The sequence below is a fragment of the Rhinoderma darwinii genome, chromosome 4 (genome assembly GCF_050947455.1).
Source record: "Rhinoderma darwinii isolate aRhiDar2 chromosome 4, aRhiDar2.hap1, whole genome shotgun sequence".
NCBI classification, from domain to species: domain Eukaryota; kingdom Metazoa; phylum Chordata; class Amphibia; order Anura; family Rhinodermatidae; genus Rhinoderma; species Rhinoderma darwinii.
Genome location: NC_134690.1, coordinates 14,034,871 through 14,057,424, shown reverse-complemented (window position 1 = coordinate 14,057,424; position 22,554 = coordinate 14,034,871). Strand labels below are relative to the sequence as shown.

Here is a 22,554-nt window from a genome sequence, read left to right as displayed (position 1 = left end):
TACAGAAGATACCCAGGTTATACCAGCATGCTCCATATCACTATATACAAGAAGATGTATAACTTATACCAGCTGTACATATATAATTATATACAGAAGATACCCAGGTTATACCAGCATGCTCCATATCACTGTATACAAGAAGATGTACAACTTATAGCAGCTGTATATATATAATTATATACAGAAGATGCCCAGGTTATACCAGCATGCTCCATATTACTATATACAAGAAGATGTATAACTTATACCAGCTGTACATATATAATTATATACAGAAGCTACCCAGGTTATACCAGCATGCTCCATATCTCTATATACAAGAAGATGTATAACTTATAGCAGCTGTACATATATAATTATATACAGAGGATACCCAGGTTATACCAGCATGCTGCATATCACTATATACAAGAAGATGTGTAACTTATACCAGCTGTACATATATAATTATATACAGAGGATACCCAGGTTATACCAGCATGCTCCATATCACTATATACAAGAAGATGTATAACTTATACCAGCTGTACATATATAATTATATACAGAAGATACCCAGGTTATACCAGCATGCTCCATATCACTATATACAAGAAGATATATAACTTATACCAGCTGTACATATATAATTATATACAGGAGATACCCAGGTTATACCAGCATGCTCCATATCACTATATACAAGAAGATGTATAACTTATACCAGCTGTACATGTATAATTATATACAGAAGATACCCAGGTTATACCAGCATGCTCCATATCACTATATACAAGAAGATGTATAACTTATACCAGCTGTACATATATAATTATATACAGGAGATACCCAGGTTATACCAGCATGCTCCATATCACTATATACAGGAAGATGTATAACTTATACCAGCTGTACATATGTAATTATATACAGGAGATACACAGGTTATACCAGCATGCTCCATATCACTATATACAAGATGTATAACTTATACCAGCTGTACATATATAATTATATACAGGAGATACCCAGGTTATACCAGCATGCTGCATATCACTATATACAGGAAGATGTATAACTTATACCAGCTGTACATATATAATTATATACAGAAGATACCCAGGTTATACCAGCATGCTCCATATCACTATATACAAGATGTATAACTTATACCAGCTGTACATATATAATTATATACAGAAGATACCCAGGTTATACCAGCATGCTCCATATCACTATATACAAGATGTATAACTTATACCAGCTGTACATATATAATTATATACAGAAGATACTCAGGTTATACCAGCATGCTCCATATCACTATATACAAGAAGATGTATAACTTATACCAGCTGTACATATATAATTATATACAGAAGATACCCAGGTTATTCCAGCATGCTCCATATCACTATATACAAGAAGATGTGTAACTTATACCAGCTGTACATATATAATTATATACAGGAGATACCCAGGTTATACCAGCATGCTCCATATCACTATATACAAGAAGATGTGTAACTTATACCAGCTGTACATATATAATTATATATAGAAGATACCCAGATTATACCAGCATGCTCCATATCACTATATACAAGAAGATATATAACTTATACCAGCTGTACATATATAATTATATACAGAAGATACCCAGGTTATACCAGCATGCTCCATATCACTATATACAAGAAGATGTATAACTTATACCAGCTGTACATATATAATTATATACAGAAGATACAGGTTATACCAGCATGCTCCATATCACTATATACAAGAAGAGGTATAACTTATACCAGCTGTACATATATAATTATATACAGAAGATACCCAGGTTATACCAGCATGCTCCATATCACTATATACAAGAAGATGTATAACTTATACCAGCTGTACATATATAATTATATACAGAAGATACCCAGGTTATACCAGCATGCTCCATATCACTATATACAAGAAGATGTATAACTTATACCAGCTGTACATGTATAATTATATACAGAAGATACCCAGGTTATAACAGCATGCTCCATATGACTATATACAAGAGGATGTATAACTTATACCAGCTGTACATATATAATTATATACAGGAGATACCCAGGTTATACCAGCATGCTCCATATCACTATATACAAGAAGATGTATAACTTATACCAGCTGTACATATATAATTATATACAGAAGATACCCAGGTTATACCAGCATGCTCCATATCACTATATACAAGAAGATGTATAACTTATACCAGCTGTACATATATAATATATACAGAAGATACCCAGGTTATACCAGCATGCTCCATATCACTATATACAAGAAGATGTATAACTTATACCAGCTGTACATATATAATTATATACAGAAGATACCCAGGTTATACCAGCATGCTCCATATCACTATATACAGGAAGATGTATAACTTATACCAGCTGTACATATATAATTATATACAGAATATACCCAGGTTATACCATCATGCTCCATATCACTATATACAAGAAGATGTATAACTTATACCAGCTGTACATATATAATTATATACAGAAGATACCCAGGTTATACCAGCATGCTCCATATCACTATATACAAGAAGATGTATAACTTATACCAGCTGTACATATATAATTATATACAGAAGATACCCAGGTTATACCAGAATATTCCATATCACTATATACATGAATATGTATAACTTATACCAGCTGTACATATATAATTATATACAGAAGACACCCAGGTTATACCAGTGTACTCCATATCACTATATACAAGAAGATGTATAACTTATACCAGCTGTACATATATAATTATATACAGAATATACCCAGGTTATACTAGCATGCTCCATATCACTATATACAAGAAGATGTATAACTTATACCAATTGTACATATATAATTATATACAGAAGATACCCAGGTTATACCAGCATGCTCCATATCACTATATACAAGATGTATAACTTATACCAGCTGTACATATATAATTATATACCAGAAGATACCCAGGTTATACAAGCATGCTCCATATCACTATATACAAGAAGATGTAGAACTTATACCAGCTGTACATATATAATTATATACAAGAGATACACAGGTTATACCAGCATGCTCCATATTACTATATACAAGAAGATGTATAACTTATACCAGCTGTACATATATAATAATATACAGAAGATACCCAGCTTATACCAGCATGCTCCATATCACTATATACAAGAAGATGTATAACTTATACCAAATGTACATATATAATTATATACAGGAGATACCCAGGTTATACCATCATGCTCCATATCACTATATACAAGAATATGTATAATTTATACCAGCTGTACATATATAATTATATACAGAAGATACCCAGGTTATACCAGCATGCTCCAAATCACTATATACAAGAAGATGTGTAACTTATACCAGCTGTACATATATAATTATATACAGAAGATACCCAGGTTATACCAGCATGCTCCATATCACTATATACAAGAAGATGTATAACTTATACCAGCTGTACATATATAATTATATACAGAAGATACCCAGGTTATACCAGCATGTTCCATATCACTATATACAGGAAGATGTGTAACTTATACCAGCTGTACATATATAATTATATACAGAATATACCCAGGTTATACCAGCATGCTCCATATCACTATATACAAGAAGATGTATAACTTATACCAGCTGTACATATATAATTATATACAGAAGATACCCAGGGTATACCAGCATGCTCCATGTCACTATATACAAGAAGATGTATAACTTATTCCAGCTGTACATATATAATTATATACAGAAGATACCCAGGTTATACCAGCATGCTCCATATCACTATATACAGGAAGATGTATAACTTATACCAGCTGCAGATATATAATTATATACAGGAGATACCCAGGTTATACCAGCATGCTCCATATCACTATATACAAGAAGATGTATAACTTATACCAGCTGTACATATATAACTATATACAGAAGATGCCCAGGTTATACCAGCATGCTCCATACCACTGTATACAAGAAGATGTATAACTTATACCAGCTGTACATATATAATTATATACAGAAGATACCCAGGTTATACCAGCATGCTCCATATCACTATATACAAGAAGATGTATAACTTATACCAGCTGTACATATATAACTATATACAGAAGATACCCAGGTTATACCAGCATGCTCCATATCACTATATACAGGAAGAAGTATAACTTATACCAGCTGTACATATATAATTATATACAGAAGATACCCAGATTATACCAGCATGCTCCATATCCATATATACAAGAAGATATATAACTTATACCAGCTGTACATATATAATTATATACAGAAGATACCAAGGTTATACCAGCATGCTCCATATCACTATATACAAGAAGATATATAACGAATACCAGCTGTACATATATAATAATATACAGAAGATACCCAGGTTATACCAGCATGCTCCATATCACTATATACAAGAAGATGTATAAGTTATATCAGCTCTACATATATAATAATATACAGAAGATACCCAGGTTATACCAGCATGCTCCATATCACTATATACAAGAAGATGTATAACTTATACCAGCTGTACATATATAATATATACAGAAGAGACCTGGGTTATATCAGCATGCTCCATATCACTATATACAGGAAGATGTATAACTTATACCAACTGTACATATATAATTATATACAGAAGATACCCAGGTTATACCAGCATGCTCCATATCACTATATACAAGAAGATTTATAACTTATACCAGCTGTACATATATAATTATATACAGCAGATACCCAGGTTATACCAGCATGTTCCATATCACTATATACAAGGAGATATATAACTTATACCAGCTGTACATATATAATATATACAGAAGATACCCTGGTTATACCAGCATGCTCCATATCACTATATACAAGAAGATGTATAACTTATACCAGCTGTACATATATAATTATATACAGAAGATACCCAGGTTATACCAGCATGTTCCATATCACTATATACAGGAAGATGTGTAACTTATACCAGCTGTACATATATAATTATATACAGAATATACCCAGGTTATACCAGCATGCTCCATATCACTATATACAAGAAGATGTATAACTTATACCAGCTGTACATATATAATTATATACAGAAGATACCCAGGTTATACCAGCATGCTCCATATCACTATATACAAGAAGATTTATAACTTATACCAGCTGTACATATATAATTATATACAGCAGATACCCAGGTTATACCAGCATGTTCCATATCACTATATACAAGGAGATATATAACTTATACCAGCTGTACATATATAATTATATACAGAAGATACCCAGGGTATACCAGCATGGTCCATATCACTATATACAAGAAGATGTATAACTTATACCAGCTGCAGATATATAATTATATACAGAAGATACCCAGGTTATACCAGCATGCTCCATATCACTATATACAAGAAGATGTATAACTTATACCAGCTGTACATATATAATTATATACAGGAGATATCCAGGTTATACCAGCATGCTCCATATCACTATATACAAGAAGATGTATAATTTATACCAGCTGTACATATATAATTATATACAGGAGATACCCAGGTTATACCAGCATGCTCCATATAACTATATACAAGAAGATGTATAACTTATACCAGCTGTACATATATAATTATATACAGAAGATACCCAGGTTATACCAGCATGTTCCATATCACTATATACAAGGAGATATATAACTTATACCAGCTGTACATATATAATTATATACAGAAGATACCCAGGTTATACCAGCATGCTCCATATCACTATATACAAGAAGATGTGTAACTTATACCAGCTGTACATATATAATTATATACAGAAGATACCCAGGTTATACCAGCATGCTCCATATCACTATATACAAGAAGATATATAACGAATACCAGCTGTACATATATAATTATATACAGCAGATACCCACGTTATACCAGCATGTTCCATATCACTATATACAAGGAGATATATAACTTATACCAGCTGTACATATATAATATATACAGAAGATACCCAGGTTATACCAGCATGCTCCATAACACTATATACAAGAAGATGTATAACTTATACCAGCTGTACATATATAATTATATACAGAATATACCCAGGTTATACCAGCATGCTCCATTTCACTATATACAATATGATGTATCACTTATACCAGCTGTACATATATAATTATATACACAAGATACCCAGGTTATACCAGCATGCTCCATATCACTATATACAAGAAGATATATAACTTATACCAGCTGTACATATATAATTATATACAGAAGATACACAGGTTATACCAGCATGCTCCATATCACTATATACAAGAAGATGTATAACTTATACCAGCTGTACATACATAATTATATACAGAAGATACCCAGGTTATACCAGCATGCTCCATATCAATATATACAAGAGGATGTATAACTTATACCATCTGTACATATATAATTATATACAGAAGATCCCCAGGTTATACCAGCATGCTCCATATCACTATATACAAGAAGATGTATAACTTATACCAGCTGTACATATATAATTATATACAGAAGATACCCAGGTTATACCAGCATGCTCCATATCACTATATACAAGAAGATGTATAACTTATACCAGCTGTACTTATATAATTATATACAGAAGATACCCAGGTTATACCAGCATGCTCCATATCACTATATACAAGAAGATGTATAACTTATACCAGCTGTACATATATAATTATATACAGAATATACCCAGGTTATACCAGCATGCTCCATATCACTATATACAAGAAGATGTATAACTTATACCAGCTGCACATATATAATTATATACAGAATATACCCAGGTTATACCAGCATGCTCCATATCACTATATACAAGAAGATGTAGAACTTATACCAGCTGTACATACATAATTATATACAGAAGATACTCAGGTTATACCAGCAAGCTCCATATCACTATATACAAGAAGATGTATAACTTATACCAGCTGTACATATATAATTATATACAGAAGATACCCAGGTTATACCAGCATGCTCCATATCACTATATACAAGACGATGTATAACTTATACCAGCTGCAGATATATAATTATATACAGAAGATACCCAGGTTATACCAGCATGCTCCATATCACTATATACAAGAAGATATATAACTTATACCAGCTGTACATATATAATTATATACAGAAGATACCCAGGTTATACCAGCATGCTCCATATCACTATATACAATATGATGTATCACTTATACCAGCTGTACATGTATAATTATATACAGGAGACACCCAGGTTATACCAGCATGCTCCATATCACTATATACAAGAAGATCTATCTTATACCAGCTGTACATATATAATGATATACAGAAGATACCCGGGTTATACCAGCATGCTCCATATCACTATATACAAGAAGATGTATAACTTATACCAGCTGTACATATATAATAATATACAGAAGATACCCAGGTTATACCAGCATGCTCCATATCACTATATACAAGAAGATGTAGAACTTATACCAGCTGTACATACATAATTATATACAGAAGATACTCAGGTTATACCAGCATGCTCCATATCACTATATACAAGAAGATGTATAACTTATACCAGCTGTACATATATAATTATATACAGGAGATACCCAGGTTATACCAGCATGCTCCATATCACTATATACAAGAAGATGTATAACTTATACCAGCTGTACATATATAATTATATACAGAAGATGCCCAGGTTATACCAGCATGCTCCATATCACTATATACAAGAAGATGTATAACTTATACCAGCTGTACATATATAATTATATACAGAAGATACCCAGGTTATACCAGCATGCTCCATATCACTATATACAAGAAGATATATAACTTATACCAGCTGTACATATATAATAATAAACAGAAGATACCCAGGTTATACCAGCATGCTCCATATCACTATATACAGGAAGATGTATAACTTATACCAGCTGTACATATATAATTATATACAGAATATACCCAGGTTATACCAGCATGCTCCATATCACTATATGCAAGAAGATATATAACTTATACCAGCTGTACATATATAATTATATACAGAAGATACCCAGGTTATACCAGCATGCTCCATATCACTATATACAATATGATGTATCACTTATACCAGCTGTACATGTATAATTATATACAGGAGACACCCAGGTTATACCAGCATGCTCCATATCACTATATACAAGAAGATATATAACTTATACCAGCTGTACATATATAATTATATACAGAAGATACCCAGGTTATACCAGAATGTTCCATATCACTATATACATGAATATGTATAACTTATACCAGCTGTACATATATAATTATATACAGAAGACACCCAGGTTATACCAGTGTACTCCATATCACTATATACAAGAAGATGTATAACTTATACCAGCTGTACATATATAATTATATACAGAAGATACCCAGGTTATACCAGCATGCTCCATATCACTATATACAAGAAGATGTATAACTTATACCAGCTGTACATATATAATTATATACAGAAGATACCCAGGTTATACCAGCATGCTCCATATCACTATATACAAGAAGATGTATAACTTATACCAGCTGTACATATATAATTATATACAGAAGATACCCAGGTTATACCAGCATGCTCCATATCACTATATACAAGAAGATGTATAACTTATACCAGCTGTACATATATAATTATATACCAGAAGATACCCAGGTTATACAAGCATGCTCCATATCACTATATACAAGAAGATGTAGAACTTATACCAGCTGTACATATATAATTATATACAGAAGATACCCAGGTTATACCAGCATGCTCCATATCACTATATACAAGTAGATGTATAACTTATACCAGCTGTACATATATAATTATATACAGAAGATGCCTGGGTTATACAAGGATGCTCCATATCACTATATACAGGTAGATGTATAATTTATACCAGCTGTACATATATAATTATATACAGAAGATACCCAGGTTATACCAGCGTGCTCCATATCACTATATACAAGAAGATGTATAACTTATATCAGCTGTACATATATAATTATACACAGAAGATACCCAGGTTATACCAGCATGCTCCATATCACTATATACAGGAAGATGTATAACATATACCAGCTGTACATATATCACTATATACAGAAGATACCCAGGTTATACCAGCATGCTCCATATCACTATATACAAGAAGCTGTATAACTTATACCAGCTGTACATATATAATTATATACAGAAGATACCCAGGTTATACCAGCATGCTCCATATCACTATATACAAGAAGATGTATAACTTATACCTGCTGTACATATATAATAATATACAGAAGATACCCAGGTTATACCAGCATGCTCCATATCACTATATACAAGAAGATGTGTAACTTATACCAGCTGTACATGTATAATTATATACAGAAGATACCCAGGTTATACCAGCATGCTCCATATCACTATATACAAGAAGATGTATAACTTATACCAGCTGTACCTATATAATAATATACAGAATATACCCGGGTTATACCAGCATGCTCCATATCCCTATATACAAGAAGATGTGTAACTTATACCAGCTGTACATATATAATTATATACAGAAGATACCCAGGTTATACCAGCATGCTCCATATCACTATATACAAGAAGATATATAACTTATACCAGCTGTACATATATAATTATATACAGAAGATGCCCAGGTTATACCAGCATGCTCCATATCACTATATACAAGAAGATCTATAACTTATACCAGCTGTACATATATAATTATATACAGAAGATACCCAGGTTATACCAGCATGCTCCATATCACTATATACAAGAAGATGTATAACTTATACCAGCTGTACATATATAATTATATACAGAAGATACCCAGGTTATACCAGCATGCTCCATATCACTATATACAAGAAGATGTATAACTTATACCAGCTGTACATATATAATTATATACAGAAGATACCCAGGTTATACCAGCATGCTCCATATCACTATATACAAGAAGACGTATAACTTATACCAGCTGTACATATATAATAATATACAGAAGATACCCAGGTTATACCAGCATGCTCCATATCACTATATACAAGAAGATGTATAACTTATACCAGCTGTACATATATAATTATATACAGAAGATACCCAGGTTATACCAGCATGCTCCATATCACTATATACAAGAAGATGTATAACTTATACCAGCTGTACATATATAATTATATACAGAAGATACCCAGGTTATACCAGCATGCTCCATATTACTATATACAAGAAGATGTATAACTTATACCAGCTGTACATATATAATTATATACAGAAGATACCCAGGTTATACCAGCATGCTCCATATCACTATATACAAGAAGATGTATAACTTATACCAGCTGTACATATATAATTATATACAGAAGATACCCAGGTTATACCAGCATGCTCCATATCACTATATACAAGAAGATGTATAACTTATACCAGCTGTACATATATAATTATATACAGAAGATGCCCAGGTTATACCAGCATGCTCCATATTACTATATACAAGAAGATGTATAACTTATACCAGCTGTACATATATAATTATATATAGAAGATGTGTCTGTCTGGCAGGGGTTGTGGGCACAGAGCTCGCTGCCTGCTGTGGTAATGAGGACATTCTGGGGCACACGGGGAGGTTGGCATTGGCACACTGGCATGTTAATTAGCAAGTGTTGTGCCGGGACACAAAAGGGGACATTGCATTTGGAGAGTTGGGCAGGTTTCGGTTCCCGCCTGGATGAATATTCATGAGTCTTTTACTTTATGCGACACGGTCGGATTCACGGATAAGGGATAATCGCTATTCCCGCCTCATTTGCCCCTTTATTTGATCCCTTTCTCAGGATTATATTTGACTTATTGATTTCTCTTTTTCACGCCAGCGTTGTCACGTATGGTGGGGAAGTGACAGACGTGCTGGACGGAGACACTAAACATCTATAAGTGACTGTGGCCTAACGAGCGCGGCGCTGCTGCCGTCACGATAAAGCCTTCGTCTCGCTCATCGCCATCCCATTGCCATGGCGCTTGTTGCCTGGTTCCCGTCAGTGTTCAGTTTCAAAAACATATTAGTCAGGCCTGGCAGCCGCGTGACATCTCAATCATCGCCCATCAATCACATCAGATCGTGCGCGAGGCTGAGAACACGGAACGGAAGCGGTGTTCCGAGAAGCTGCTATCAGCGCTGTGGCAGGTGCATTAGTCAGTGGACGGGGGAGTCCTTCACTTTTGCTGCAGGTCCCCAAAAATTCTGGATTTTTTTTTAATACGGGTTTATTCATGGGATTTGATCTTAAAGGGAACCCGTTCTCAAAATTGGATTTGAAGGGGATTTTTGGTTTTATGTAAATGAGGCTTAGTTATTGTATCATCAAAAGTTCTACAACTTTCTAATATACTTTGTGTTTCAGTTCTTCACCAATTTCAAGATCTCTGCTTGCTTTCCGTTAGCGGGAACATTCTTGTTTACATCCTGAGGCTTAAAGGGGTTTTCCGGTCTAGTGTACATATTGTATAGTCACTTTTTACATAAAAAGTTTTCTAACTTTCTAATATACTTTGTGTTTCAGTTCTTCACCATTTTCAAGATCTCTGCTTGCTTTGAGTGAGTGGGAACATTCTTGTTTACATCTGGGTTTAGTGTAAATAATACGTAATCACTGTTCGAAAAAGTTCTCCAACTTTCTAGTATATTTTGATTCCTCGACTTTTTCAATATTTGTGGTTGCTGTCAGTGAATGAAAACGCTCTTGTTTACATTGACAGCCCTGTACATAGCTAGTCCTGTCCTCAGCTGAGAAGTAGATACAATAATATCAAGTCTAGACAAAGCTTGAACTCCAGACTGATACATTGTAGCAAACTATCAGAGAGAGATTTGTGCAGCTGCGGCTCATGTGTTTGTCTGGACTGGATACAATTGTAGCCACTTCTCAGGGGAGAGCAGGACTAGGGATGTCCAGGTCTACAGCCTCTAAATATAAACAAGGGTATTTTCATTCAGTGACAGCAAACAAGTATCTTGAAAACAGCGAGGAATCAAAACACAAAGTAAAGTAGAAAGTCGTAGAACAGGGATTAAGATTTATTAGCATAAAACCAGAAAACCTCTAAATTCTCCATAGATAACAGCTCCCACAGCTGAGGGTTTGTTACAATTGTATTCATTCTAGACAATCCTTTGTGAGGTAAACACATCAGCAGCACAAATCTCTCTCCGGTCCTGATTTGTTACAGTGTATCAGTGCAGGTAAATGTATCATTCTGGGATCCAGGATATTTCCTCAGTACAGTCGACTGGATACAATTGTAACAAGTTCTTAATATTAAAGGGATACTCCCACCTTAGACATTTATGGCATATCCATAGGACCTGCACTTATCTCCAGAACAAGGGTCACCCAACCCCCTGCCCCTCCTGGTGAGGCGGCCTCCGACCTCCCATCTGAAGAGTGATGAGGTAGCTGCGCTTGGGAATGGCTCTCTCCATTGACTTCTATGGGAGTTACAGAAGTAGCCGAGCATGCGGGCACATGCCCGGAAACCTCTCCATTCATTCTCCGTCCGGATGCGGTTGGCAGCTGGTGATGGCCTCACCAGGCGGGACGAGGGACAGTCATCTCCAGAGGCTTGTTCTGGAGACGGGTGTGAAGATCAGAGCTGTGGCCCTCATCTATCAGACATTTATTGCATATCACGTGGACATGTCATAAATATCTCAGGTGGGAATACTCCTTTAAATCAGTACTGGTTATTAGCCTCTGAATGTAAACAACAATGTCTTTATTCACTGACTGCAAGCAGAGATTTACTAAATGGTGAGGAAACACAAGCTATATTAGAAAATCTGACACACTGCCACCATAATAGAGCAAGACACAGTGCCCCCATAATAGAGCCAGACACAGTGCCCCCATAACAGAGCCAGCCACAGTGCCCCCATAATAGAGCCAGACACAGAAGTTGATTATAATGCTACCGTAGTAACAGTGCCCCATAACAGATCCAGACACCGTGCCCCCATAACAGAGCCAGCCACAGTGCCCCCATAATAGAGCCAGACACAGAAGTTGATTATAATGCTAGTAACAGTGCCCCATAATACAGCCAGACACAGTGCCCCCATAACAGAGCCAGACACAGTGCCCCCATAATAGAGCCAGACACAGTGCCCCCATAATACAGCCAGACACAGTGCCCCCATAATGGAGCCAGACAGTGCCCGCATAATAGAGCCAGACACAGTGCCCGCATAATAGAGCCAGACACAGTGCCCCCATAATAGAGCCAGACACAGTGCCCCATAATAGAGACAGCCAGAGAGACCTTCTGTATAATTGAGCAGACCCCATAGTAGAGTCACACACATTGTCCAAGTGGAGTTTGAGTCTCACTGAGCCCTTCATTCCAACAAATCACCCGTGTCTTGTATATGGGAGAACTCGGCAGGTCTGTCTTCTGCTCCTGGGAGGCGTCTCCCCCTCCACTGCATCGCTGCATCGCTGGGACGTTTTGCCCTTCAGGAGCCTGGAAAATTCTCCTAATACATGGGGCCCGCAATACCCCTAATACAGGGGGCCCGCAATACCCCTAATACAGGGGGCCCGCAATACCCCTAATACAGGGGGCCCGCAATACCCCTAATACAGGGGGCCCGCAATACCCCTAATACAGGGGGCCCGCAATACCCCTAATACAGGGGGCCCGCAATACTCCTAATACATGGGGCCCGCAATACCCCTAATACAGGGGGCCCGCAATACTCCTAATACAGGGGGCCCGCAATACCCCTAATACATGGGGCCCGCAATACCCCTAATACATAGGGCCCGCAATACCCCTAATACATGGGGCCCGCAATACTCCTAATACATGGGGCCCGCAATACTCCTAATACATGGGGCCCGCAATACTCCTAATACATGGGGCCCGCAATACTCCTAATACATGGGGCCCGCAATACTCCTAATACATGGGGCCCGCAATACTCCTAATACATGGGGCCCGCAATACTCCTAATACATGGGGCCCGCAATACTCCTAATACAGGGGGCCCGCAATACCCCTAATACAGGGGGCCCGCAATACCTCTAATACAGGGGGCCCGCAATACCCCTAATACATGGGGCCCGCAATACTCCTAATGCATGGGGCCCGCAATACTCCTAATACAGGGGGCCCGCAATACTCCTAATACAGGGGGCCCGCAATACTCCTAATACATGGGGCCCGCAATACTCCTAATACATGGGGCCCGCAATACTCCTAATACATGGGGCCTGCAATACTCCTAATACATGGGGCCCGCAATACTCCTAATGCATCGGGTCCGCAATACTCCTAATGCATGGGGCCCGCAATACTCCTAATACATGGGGCCCGCAATACTCCTAATACATCGGGTCCGCAATACTCCTAATACATCGGGTCCCGCAATACTCCTAATGCATGGGGCCCGCAATACTCCTAATGCATGGGGCCCGCAATACTCCTAATGCATGGGGCCCGCAATACTCCTAATGCATGGGGCCCGCAATACTCCTAATACATCGGGTCCGCAATACTCCTAATACATGGGGCCCGCAATACTCCTAATGCATGGGGCCCGCAATACTCCTAATACAGGGGGCCCGCAATACTCCTAATACATGGGGCCCGCAATACTCCTAATGCATGGGGCCCGCAATACTCCTAATACATGGGGCCCACAATACTCCTAATGCATGGGGCCCGCAATACTCCTAATACAGGGGGCCCGCAATACTCCTAATACATGGGGCCCACAATACTCCTAATGCATGGGGCCCGCAATACTCCTAATGCATGGGGCCCGCAATACTCCTAATGCATGGGGCCCGCAATACACCTAATACAGGGGGCCCGCAATACACCTAATACAGGGGGCCCGCAATACTCCTAATACATGGGGCCCGCAATACTCCTAATGCATGGGGCCCGCAATACTCCTAATACAGGGGGCCCGCAATACTCCTAATGCATGGGGCCCGCAATACTCCTAATACTAGGGACCTGGCCAATTCATATGGAACGACGTTGGTAAAGTAAGAAGAAGCTGTGAGAACGGAGGATACCATTATTGGTGGCGGACACAGTGGCCGTAATCCTGGAGAGCTGGAAATAGCAATAAACCAGAGCCCCATGAGAGGGAGAGCCCCAAAGACGACAACTACAACCATCATCATCCGAAAGTCTCAATGTCTCCTGCGAATCTCCTCCAAGGGTTTATCAGGCTGTGATATGTGCGAGTGCCCGAGACTGCGAGTAAAGAGTTCAGAAGAAAGATGAAGTGTTATACCAGTGTACACAGGGTGGCAGGAGGAAATACAACCCTCATTCTCCAATGTGTGATGTAGATATACAACGTAAGACACACAATAGCGTCACCACCTCATAGGACACCTCTATGATCAGTGACTCCAGCGGAGCTGCACTGTCTATTGGAGTCTGAGGTCGTCTGAAATCCATCTCTTGTCTTGGTTAAGGCATTCGCAGCGACTCAGTTTTAATGCTTTACACTACAGTTCTGCTCCATTTGGACACCTCTATGACCAGTGACAACAGCTGAGCTGCACTGCTGATTGAAGTCTGAGGTAGTCTGAAATCTATCTCCTGTCTCATCTAAGGCTTGGGCAGCTGCTCAGGCTCAATGCTTTACACTACAGCTCTGCTCCATTTGGACGCATCTATGATCAGTGACTCCAGCTTAGCTGCACTGCTTATTGGAGTCTCAGATCTTTTGTTTTAGCTAAGGCTTTGGCAGTAGCTCAGTTCTATGCTTTACACTACAGCTCTGCTTCATTTGGACACCTATATGATGAGTGACTCCAACTTGGCTGCACTGTCTATTGGAGTTTGAGGTAGTCTAAAATCCATCTTCTGTCTCATCTAAGGCTTGGACAGCTGATCAGCCTCAATGCTTTACACTACTTCTCTGCTCTATTAGAACAAAGCTATAATCACTGACTCCAGCTTGGCTGCACTGCTTATTGACATTTGAGGTCATCTGAAAGGCTTGGATAGCTGCTCAGCCGTATTGCTTTACACTACAGCTCTGCTCTATTAGAACACAGCTATGATCAAAGACTCCAGCTGAGCTGCATTGTCCAGTGGCATCTGAGGTAGTCTGAAATCCATCTCCTGTCTCATATAAAGCTTGGCGATTGCTCTACCTCAATACTTTACACTACAGCTCTGCTCTATTAGGGCACAACTATGATCAGAGACTCCAGCTGAGCTGCATTGTCTAGTGGAGCCTGAGGTAGTCTGAAATTGACATCCTGTCTACCAGACGTTCAGATTATTCCTTTGTCCCTCCCCCATGCTTTACACTGCAGCTCTGTTTTAGCAAACTACAATTTCCTGCCATCACTATTGTGTAATAGCAGGGTGTTCGTTGCTGTAGCACTTGTCACTAAAATTCCCACCTCCAGGAGGACCCATGATGCATTGCTGCGGATGAATTGCCAAAACAGGTGGCGTTGGAGTCGGATTGGTAAGGCCCATAGAAACCAAAGAAGACAAGTAATGTGAAGGCGGACACCCCCTTTAAGGAAGGAATGCTGCAGACTATTTGTCATAGATGTATAGTAATGTTCCCGCACTCTTATCTATTGATCTATAGTCCTACAAGCAGCAATGTCATGGCACCGGAGCAGAAGAGTCAATCCCTCGGCTCCACTTATCGTGTTCTCTGCCCCCCAGTTCTCTTATATCTGGTGTCCAACTCTGGGACCGACATACAAATTACTCATCATCCAGCTGGACAGACCCTAAAAAGCTGCTCATAGAAACCGAATATGTGGAGGGGCCACACCGATACCCCAAAAACCCTCACAGCCATAAAGAATGTAAGAAGTGCGAAAGATCCAACATAGAGGGGGGCAAGAGGAGCAACGATCTGCAGGATAACGGGGGGCGAAAGAACCAACATAGAGGAGGGCAAGAGGAGCAACGATCTGCAGGAAAACAGGGGGCGAAAGATCCAACATAGAGGAGGGCAAGAGGAGCAACGATCTGCAGGAGAACAGGGGGCGAAAGATCCAACATAGAGGAGGGCAAGAGGAGCAACGATCTGCAGGAGAACAGGGGGCGAAAGATCCAACATAGAGGAGGGCAAGAGGAGCAACGATCTGCAGGAGAACAGGGGGCGAAAGAACCAACATAGAGGAGGGCAAGAGGAGCAACGATCTGCAGGAGAACAGGGGGCGAAAGATCCAACATAGAGGGGGGCAAGAGGAGCAACGATCTGCAGGAGAACAGGGGGCGAAAGAACCAACATAGAGGAGGGCAAGAGGAGCAACGATCTGCAGGAGAACAGGGGGCGAAAGATCCAACATAGAGGAGGGCAAGAGGAGCAACGATCTGCAGGATAACAGGGGGCGAAAGACTTCACTATCCCCCAAGTATCATTGTAATACTACTGAAGAACCCCAAGTGTCAGTGTGTCATTATCCTGTACCCCAAGTGTCAGTGTATCATTATCCTGTACCCCAAGTGTCAGTGTATCATTATCCTGTACCCCAAGTGTCAGTGTATCATTATCCTGTACCCCAAGTGTCAGTGTATCATTATCCTGTACCCCAAGTGTCAGTGTATCATTATCCTGTACCCCAAGTGTCAGTGTGTCATTATCCTGTACCCCAAGTGTCAGTGTGTCATTATCCTGTACCCCAAGTGTCAGTGTCATTATCCTGTACCCCAAGTGTCAGTGTATCATTATCCTGTACCCCAAGTGTCAGTGTCATTATCCTGTACCCCAAGTGTCAGTGTATCATTATCCTGTACCCCAAGTGTCAGTGTCATTATCCTGTACCCCAAGTGTCAGTGTATCATTATCCTGTACCCCAAGTGCCAGTGTATCATTATCCTGTACCCCAAGTGTCAGTGTATCATTATCCTGTACCCCAAGTGTCAGTGTATCATTATCCTGTACCCCAAGTGTCAGTGTCATTATCCTGTACCCCAAGTGTCAGTGTATCATTATCCTGTACCCCAAGTGTCAGTGTATCATTATCCTGTACCCCAAGTGTCAGATTATCATTATGCTTTACCCCAAGTGTCAGTGTCATTATCCTGTACCCCAAGTGTCAGTGTATCATTATCCTGTACCCCAAATGTCAGTGTCATTATCCTGTACCCCAAGTGTCAGTGTATCATTATCCTGTACCCCAAGTGTCAGTGTATCATTATCCTGTACCCCAAGTGTCAGATTATCATTATGCTTTACCCCAAGTGTCAGTGTCATTATCCTGTACCCCAAGTGTCAGTGTATCATTATCCTGTACCCCAAGTGTCAGTGTATCATTATCCTGTACCCCAAATGTCAGTGTCATTATCCTGTACCCCAAGTGTCAGTGTATCATTATCCTGTACCCCAAGTGTCAGTGTATCATTATCCTGTACCCCAAGTGTCAGATTATCATTATGCTTTACCCCAAGTGTCAGTGTCATTATCCTGTACCCCAAGTGTCAGTGTATCATTATCCTGTACCCCAAGTGTCAGTGTCATTATCCTGTACCCCAAGTGTCAGTGTATCATTATCCTGTACCCCAAGTGTCGGTGTATCATTATCCTGTACCCCAACTGTCAGCGTATCATTATCCTGTCCCCCAAGTATCAGTGTATCATTATCCTGTACCCCAAGTGTCAGTGTATCATTATCCTGTACCCCAAGTGTCAGTGTATCATTATCCTGTCCCCCAAGTATCAGTGTATCATTATGCTGTACCCCAAGTGTCAGTGTGTCATTATCCTGTACCCCAAGTGTCAGTGTGTCATTATCCTGTCCCCCAAGTATCAGTGTATCATTATCCTGTACCCCAAGTGTCGGTGTATCATTATCCTGTACCCCAACTGTCAGCGTATCATTATCCTGTCCCCCAAGTATCAGTGTATCATTATGCTGTACCCCAAGTGTCAGTGTATCATTATCCTGTACCCCAAGTGTCAGTGTATCATTATCCTGTACCCCAAGTGTCATTATCCTGTACCCCAAGTGTCAGTGTATCATTATGCTGTACCCCAAGTGTCAGTGTATAATTATTCTGTACCCCAAGTGTCAGTGTATCATTATCCTGTACCCCAAGTGTCGGTGTATCATTATCCTATACCCCAAGTGTCAGTGTATCATTATACTGTCCCCCAAGTATCAGTGTATCATTATCCTGTACCCCAAGTGTCAGTGTATCATTATCCTGTCCCCCAAGTGTCAGTGTATCATTATCCTGTACCCCAAGTGTCAGTGTATCATTATCCTGTACCCCAAGTGTCAGTGTATCATTATTCTGTACCCCAAGTGTCAGTGTATCATTATCCTGTACCCAAAGTGTCAGTGTATCATTATCCTGTACCCAAAGTGTCAGTGTATCATTATCCTGTACCCCAAGTGTCAGTGTATCAGCATCCTGTACCCCAAGTGTCAGCGTATAATTATCCTGTACCCCAACTGTCAGTGTATCATTATCCTGTACCCCAAGTGTCAGCGTGTCATTATCCTGTCCTCCAAGTGTCAGTGTCATTATCCTGTACCCCAAGTGTCAGTATGTCTTTGTCTTGTACCCCAAGTGTCAGTGTATCATTATCCTGTACTACAAGTGTCAGTGTATCATTATCCTGTACCCCAAGTGTCAGTGTATCATTATCCTGTACTCCAAGTGTCAGTGTATCATTATCCTGTACACCAAGTGTCAGTGTGTCATTATCCTGTACCCCAAGTGTCAGTGTATCATTATCCTGTACCCCAAGTGTCAGTGTATCATTATCCTGTACCCCAAGTGTCATTGTTGGGTGATGTGGTTGGTCTGTATAGAATTGTTGACCATTGCAGAGGCTCGATTTATCCAACTACAGGGTACCCCTAAGTGTCATGCTGCCATTGTTTAGGAACCCCAAGTCCCAGTGTATCATTACACCAAATGTCAGTCAATCAGGACACTACTGAAGGTCGTTTAGCGGTTCGTGAGGCCAAAATGAGTCGTCTTCAAATAGAATCCATTACATATGGCAGATCTCCGCTCAACCAAAACATGAAAACATCATAAATCAGGATTTTCAGGAAACACATGAGACTGGAGGTGAAGGGGGAAGCGATTTTGGACCCTTCGAGGTTTCCTCTGTTGTGTATGGGATAGTTGGTCATTGAGCGACCATGTAGCCAAAAACCTATATAGGTCATGTATATAGAGATCTTAATAATACCATACAATGTATGGAACAATCATGTGACCCACATCTGATTGGCTATTACCAATACCATGGATGAGTATATACAGGTCAGGGCAGTATCGTATTATACATTCCAGGGTGTTGTATGGAGGATCCGGGACCCTTTGTACAATATTAGTACAAGTTCGAAAGTAATTTTCCCATCAAAACATAAAAGCTCATCTAATGGGTTACCCAAGGGCATGGATAGAACTGGAGGGGCATGTGCCGCGGGTGCTGTATGCCGGGACGTTGGGGGCGCGCCAATAAGCCACCCTTCCTTGGCCAGGGTATTTAGATGTAGGGAACTCAATATTTGCCGGGTGATGGAAAGCCAAGCCACGGCTCTGGGGTCACCACTAGTCACAGGGATGTTATCGCTTTGTACCAAATTGGGATCCCCGGTCGCTTACCTGGTTGCGAGTCTCCAGTTTTATGTCGTCTTGATTTGGCTTCCCCAAAGTGTTGGTAGCGGTGACGCACTGATCGATTGACTCCGACTTCTCCACTTTCACCTTCACGTCGTCCAGACTCAGGGAAGGAGTTGGTTTCACCTCCTTCTCATCCTTGTTCAGTAGGTTACGAAGAATCTGGTCTTTGGAGTCCTTTTTCTTTTCGCCGTAAGCCTCCATTTTTATCTCCGCCGCGTTCCCATGAGCCTGGCTATTGCCCGACCCAGAGCTTTTCTTGTCGTGGTCTAAAGACAAAGTACTTATGTCCGAGGGGCTCCCTTCTTGAAGGAGTCGATGTAATAACTTGTGCCTCTCCGTCAAAGAGCTGTGAGATGAAGGACACGTTCCACTCGAGGAACCTCCACAGCTCGAGTTGGAAACCACAGGACAAGTAAGGTCTCCATCGCGCAACTTGCTTTCGGCAGTGGTTGCCAAGAGTTGTACCAGTTTTTGACTTGACGTAGCCAAGGAACTTTTGCCATCTCCTTCCCCCACCCTGTTGTCGCTACCATTCCCCATACCGTTGTCCTTGGGTTCCATTTTTATGGTCTGCATACCGTGTCTACCAGGAGAACCCTGGGACGAGACCTGACGTAGGACAGGGGACGTCGTAGAATAGGTTGACTGGTGGTTAGGTCCATCATTCATGGCCTGATTAGAAAAAAGTCGACCGTTGTTGGAGCATAACCCACCTACCATGCCGGGAGAGGGAGAAGAATATCCTACAGGAGTCATAGGTCCTTCGTTGAGCATTGGCATCGAATTTGGGGGAACATTGGAGAACGATCTGTTGTTGTTGTTATTACAACCACTGCTTGAGATCCCGACCGGGGAGTGCATGGTAGGCATTGGGGGAGAAAAGGGATTACCTGAAGCTCTAGGCCGAGACACCAACCCTGGACTTCCCCGTGACCTCGGAGACATAAACTGAGGAGGACTTATCCCTGGACTACTCATGGGGGAATTGTTGAGGTTGTTACTGTTTTGGGGTCCAGCCTGCCCCATATTTAAGGCAATATTGGTTCCGATCTGACTTCCAGGGGAACATCCATAGTTTGTTTGGCTGGTGTTGGAGCTGCTGATGTTATGGAGGCCAGTGACTGGCTGCTGGTTTATACTGGAGGTCAGCATGCCACCACTGGATGGGGAGGTGGTACAAGAGTAGGGCACCCCCGGAGCTGGCGAGACGGTAGAGTTAATTGTGGGGCTGAGTCGGGGTAGTGACATTCCTGAGTTAGTGTTGTCTTGACTACAAAGAGAGCTTTGATCCCTGAAAGAAAATATAAAGCTATATAAGATATATTACATGATATATATGCAGAAAATCACGTAAGATAAAAAGGAGACTCCACTCTAAATGTATGAGATGGCAGAGCGGAGTTTGTCTTTTTATATTAAGATATCATGATGGGGTTAAACCAAATGACAAACTCAGATCTGCTACATCGGATATCAAAAATAGTTGTAGGTGGAGCTCCGCTTTACAAAAACACAAGAATGCAATATGGTGGACACGTGTAACCCACTCCATCACCTTTCAATGATATGAATTCCCATGACGAAAGGTTGCACGTCAGGACTCTGAGGGTAGCACAGCTTGCACTTGGTGTGTGCGCTCAGCACCGTCCCGTCGCTCAGGGTGAACTTGTATGATGGACTGCAGGCCGTTCCCTTCATCATCACTGCAGCAGGGAAGAGGAATGGA

The 22,554-nt window shown here is 40.1% G+C and overlaps 1 protein-coding gene across 4 annotated transcripts in view; it reads right to left on the bottom strand.

The window, feature by feature from the left end:
- The window catches only part of NCOA1 (nuclear receptor coactivator 1), a 203,083-nt gene that overhangs the window by 45,453 nt on the left and 135,076 nt on the right, over positions 1-22,554 (bottom strand). For all 4 annotated transcript variants that reach the window (XM_075860847.1, XM_075860848.1, XM_075860849.1 and 1 more), the window contains exons 9-10: positions 22,384-22,531; positions 20,811-22,119 (exon numbers count right to left, since the gene is read on the bottom strand). In XM_075860847.1, the coding sequence (XP_075716962.1) occupies positions 20,811-22,119; positions 22,384-22,531 (1,457 nt within the window). The remainder of the gene's footprint in view (positions 1-20,810; positions 22,120-22,383; positions 22,532-22,554) is intronic.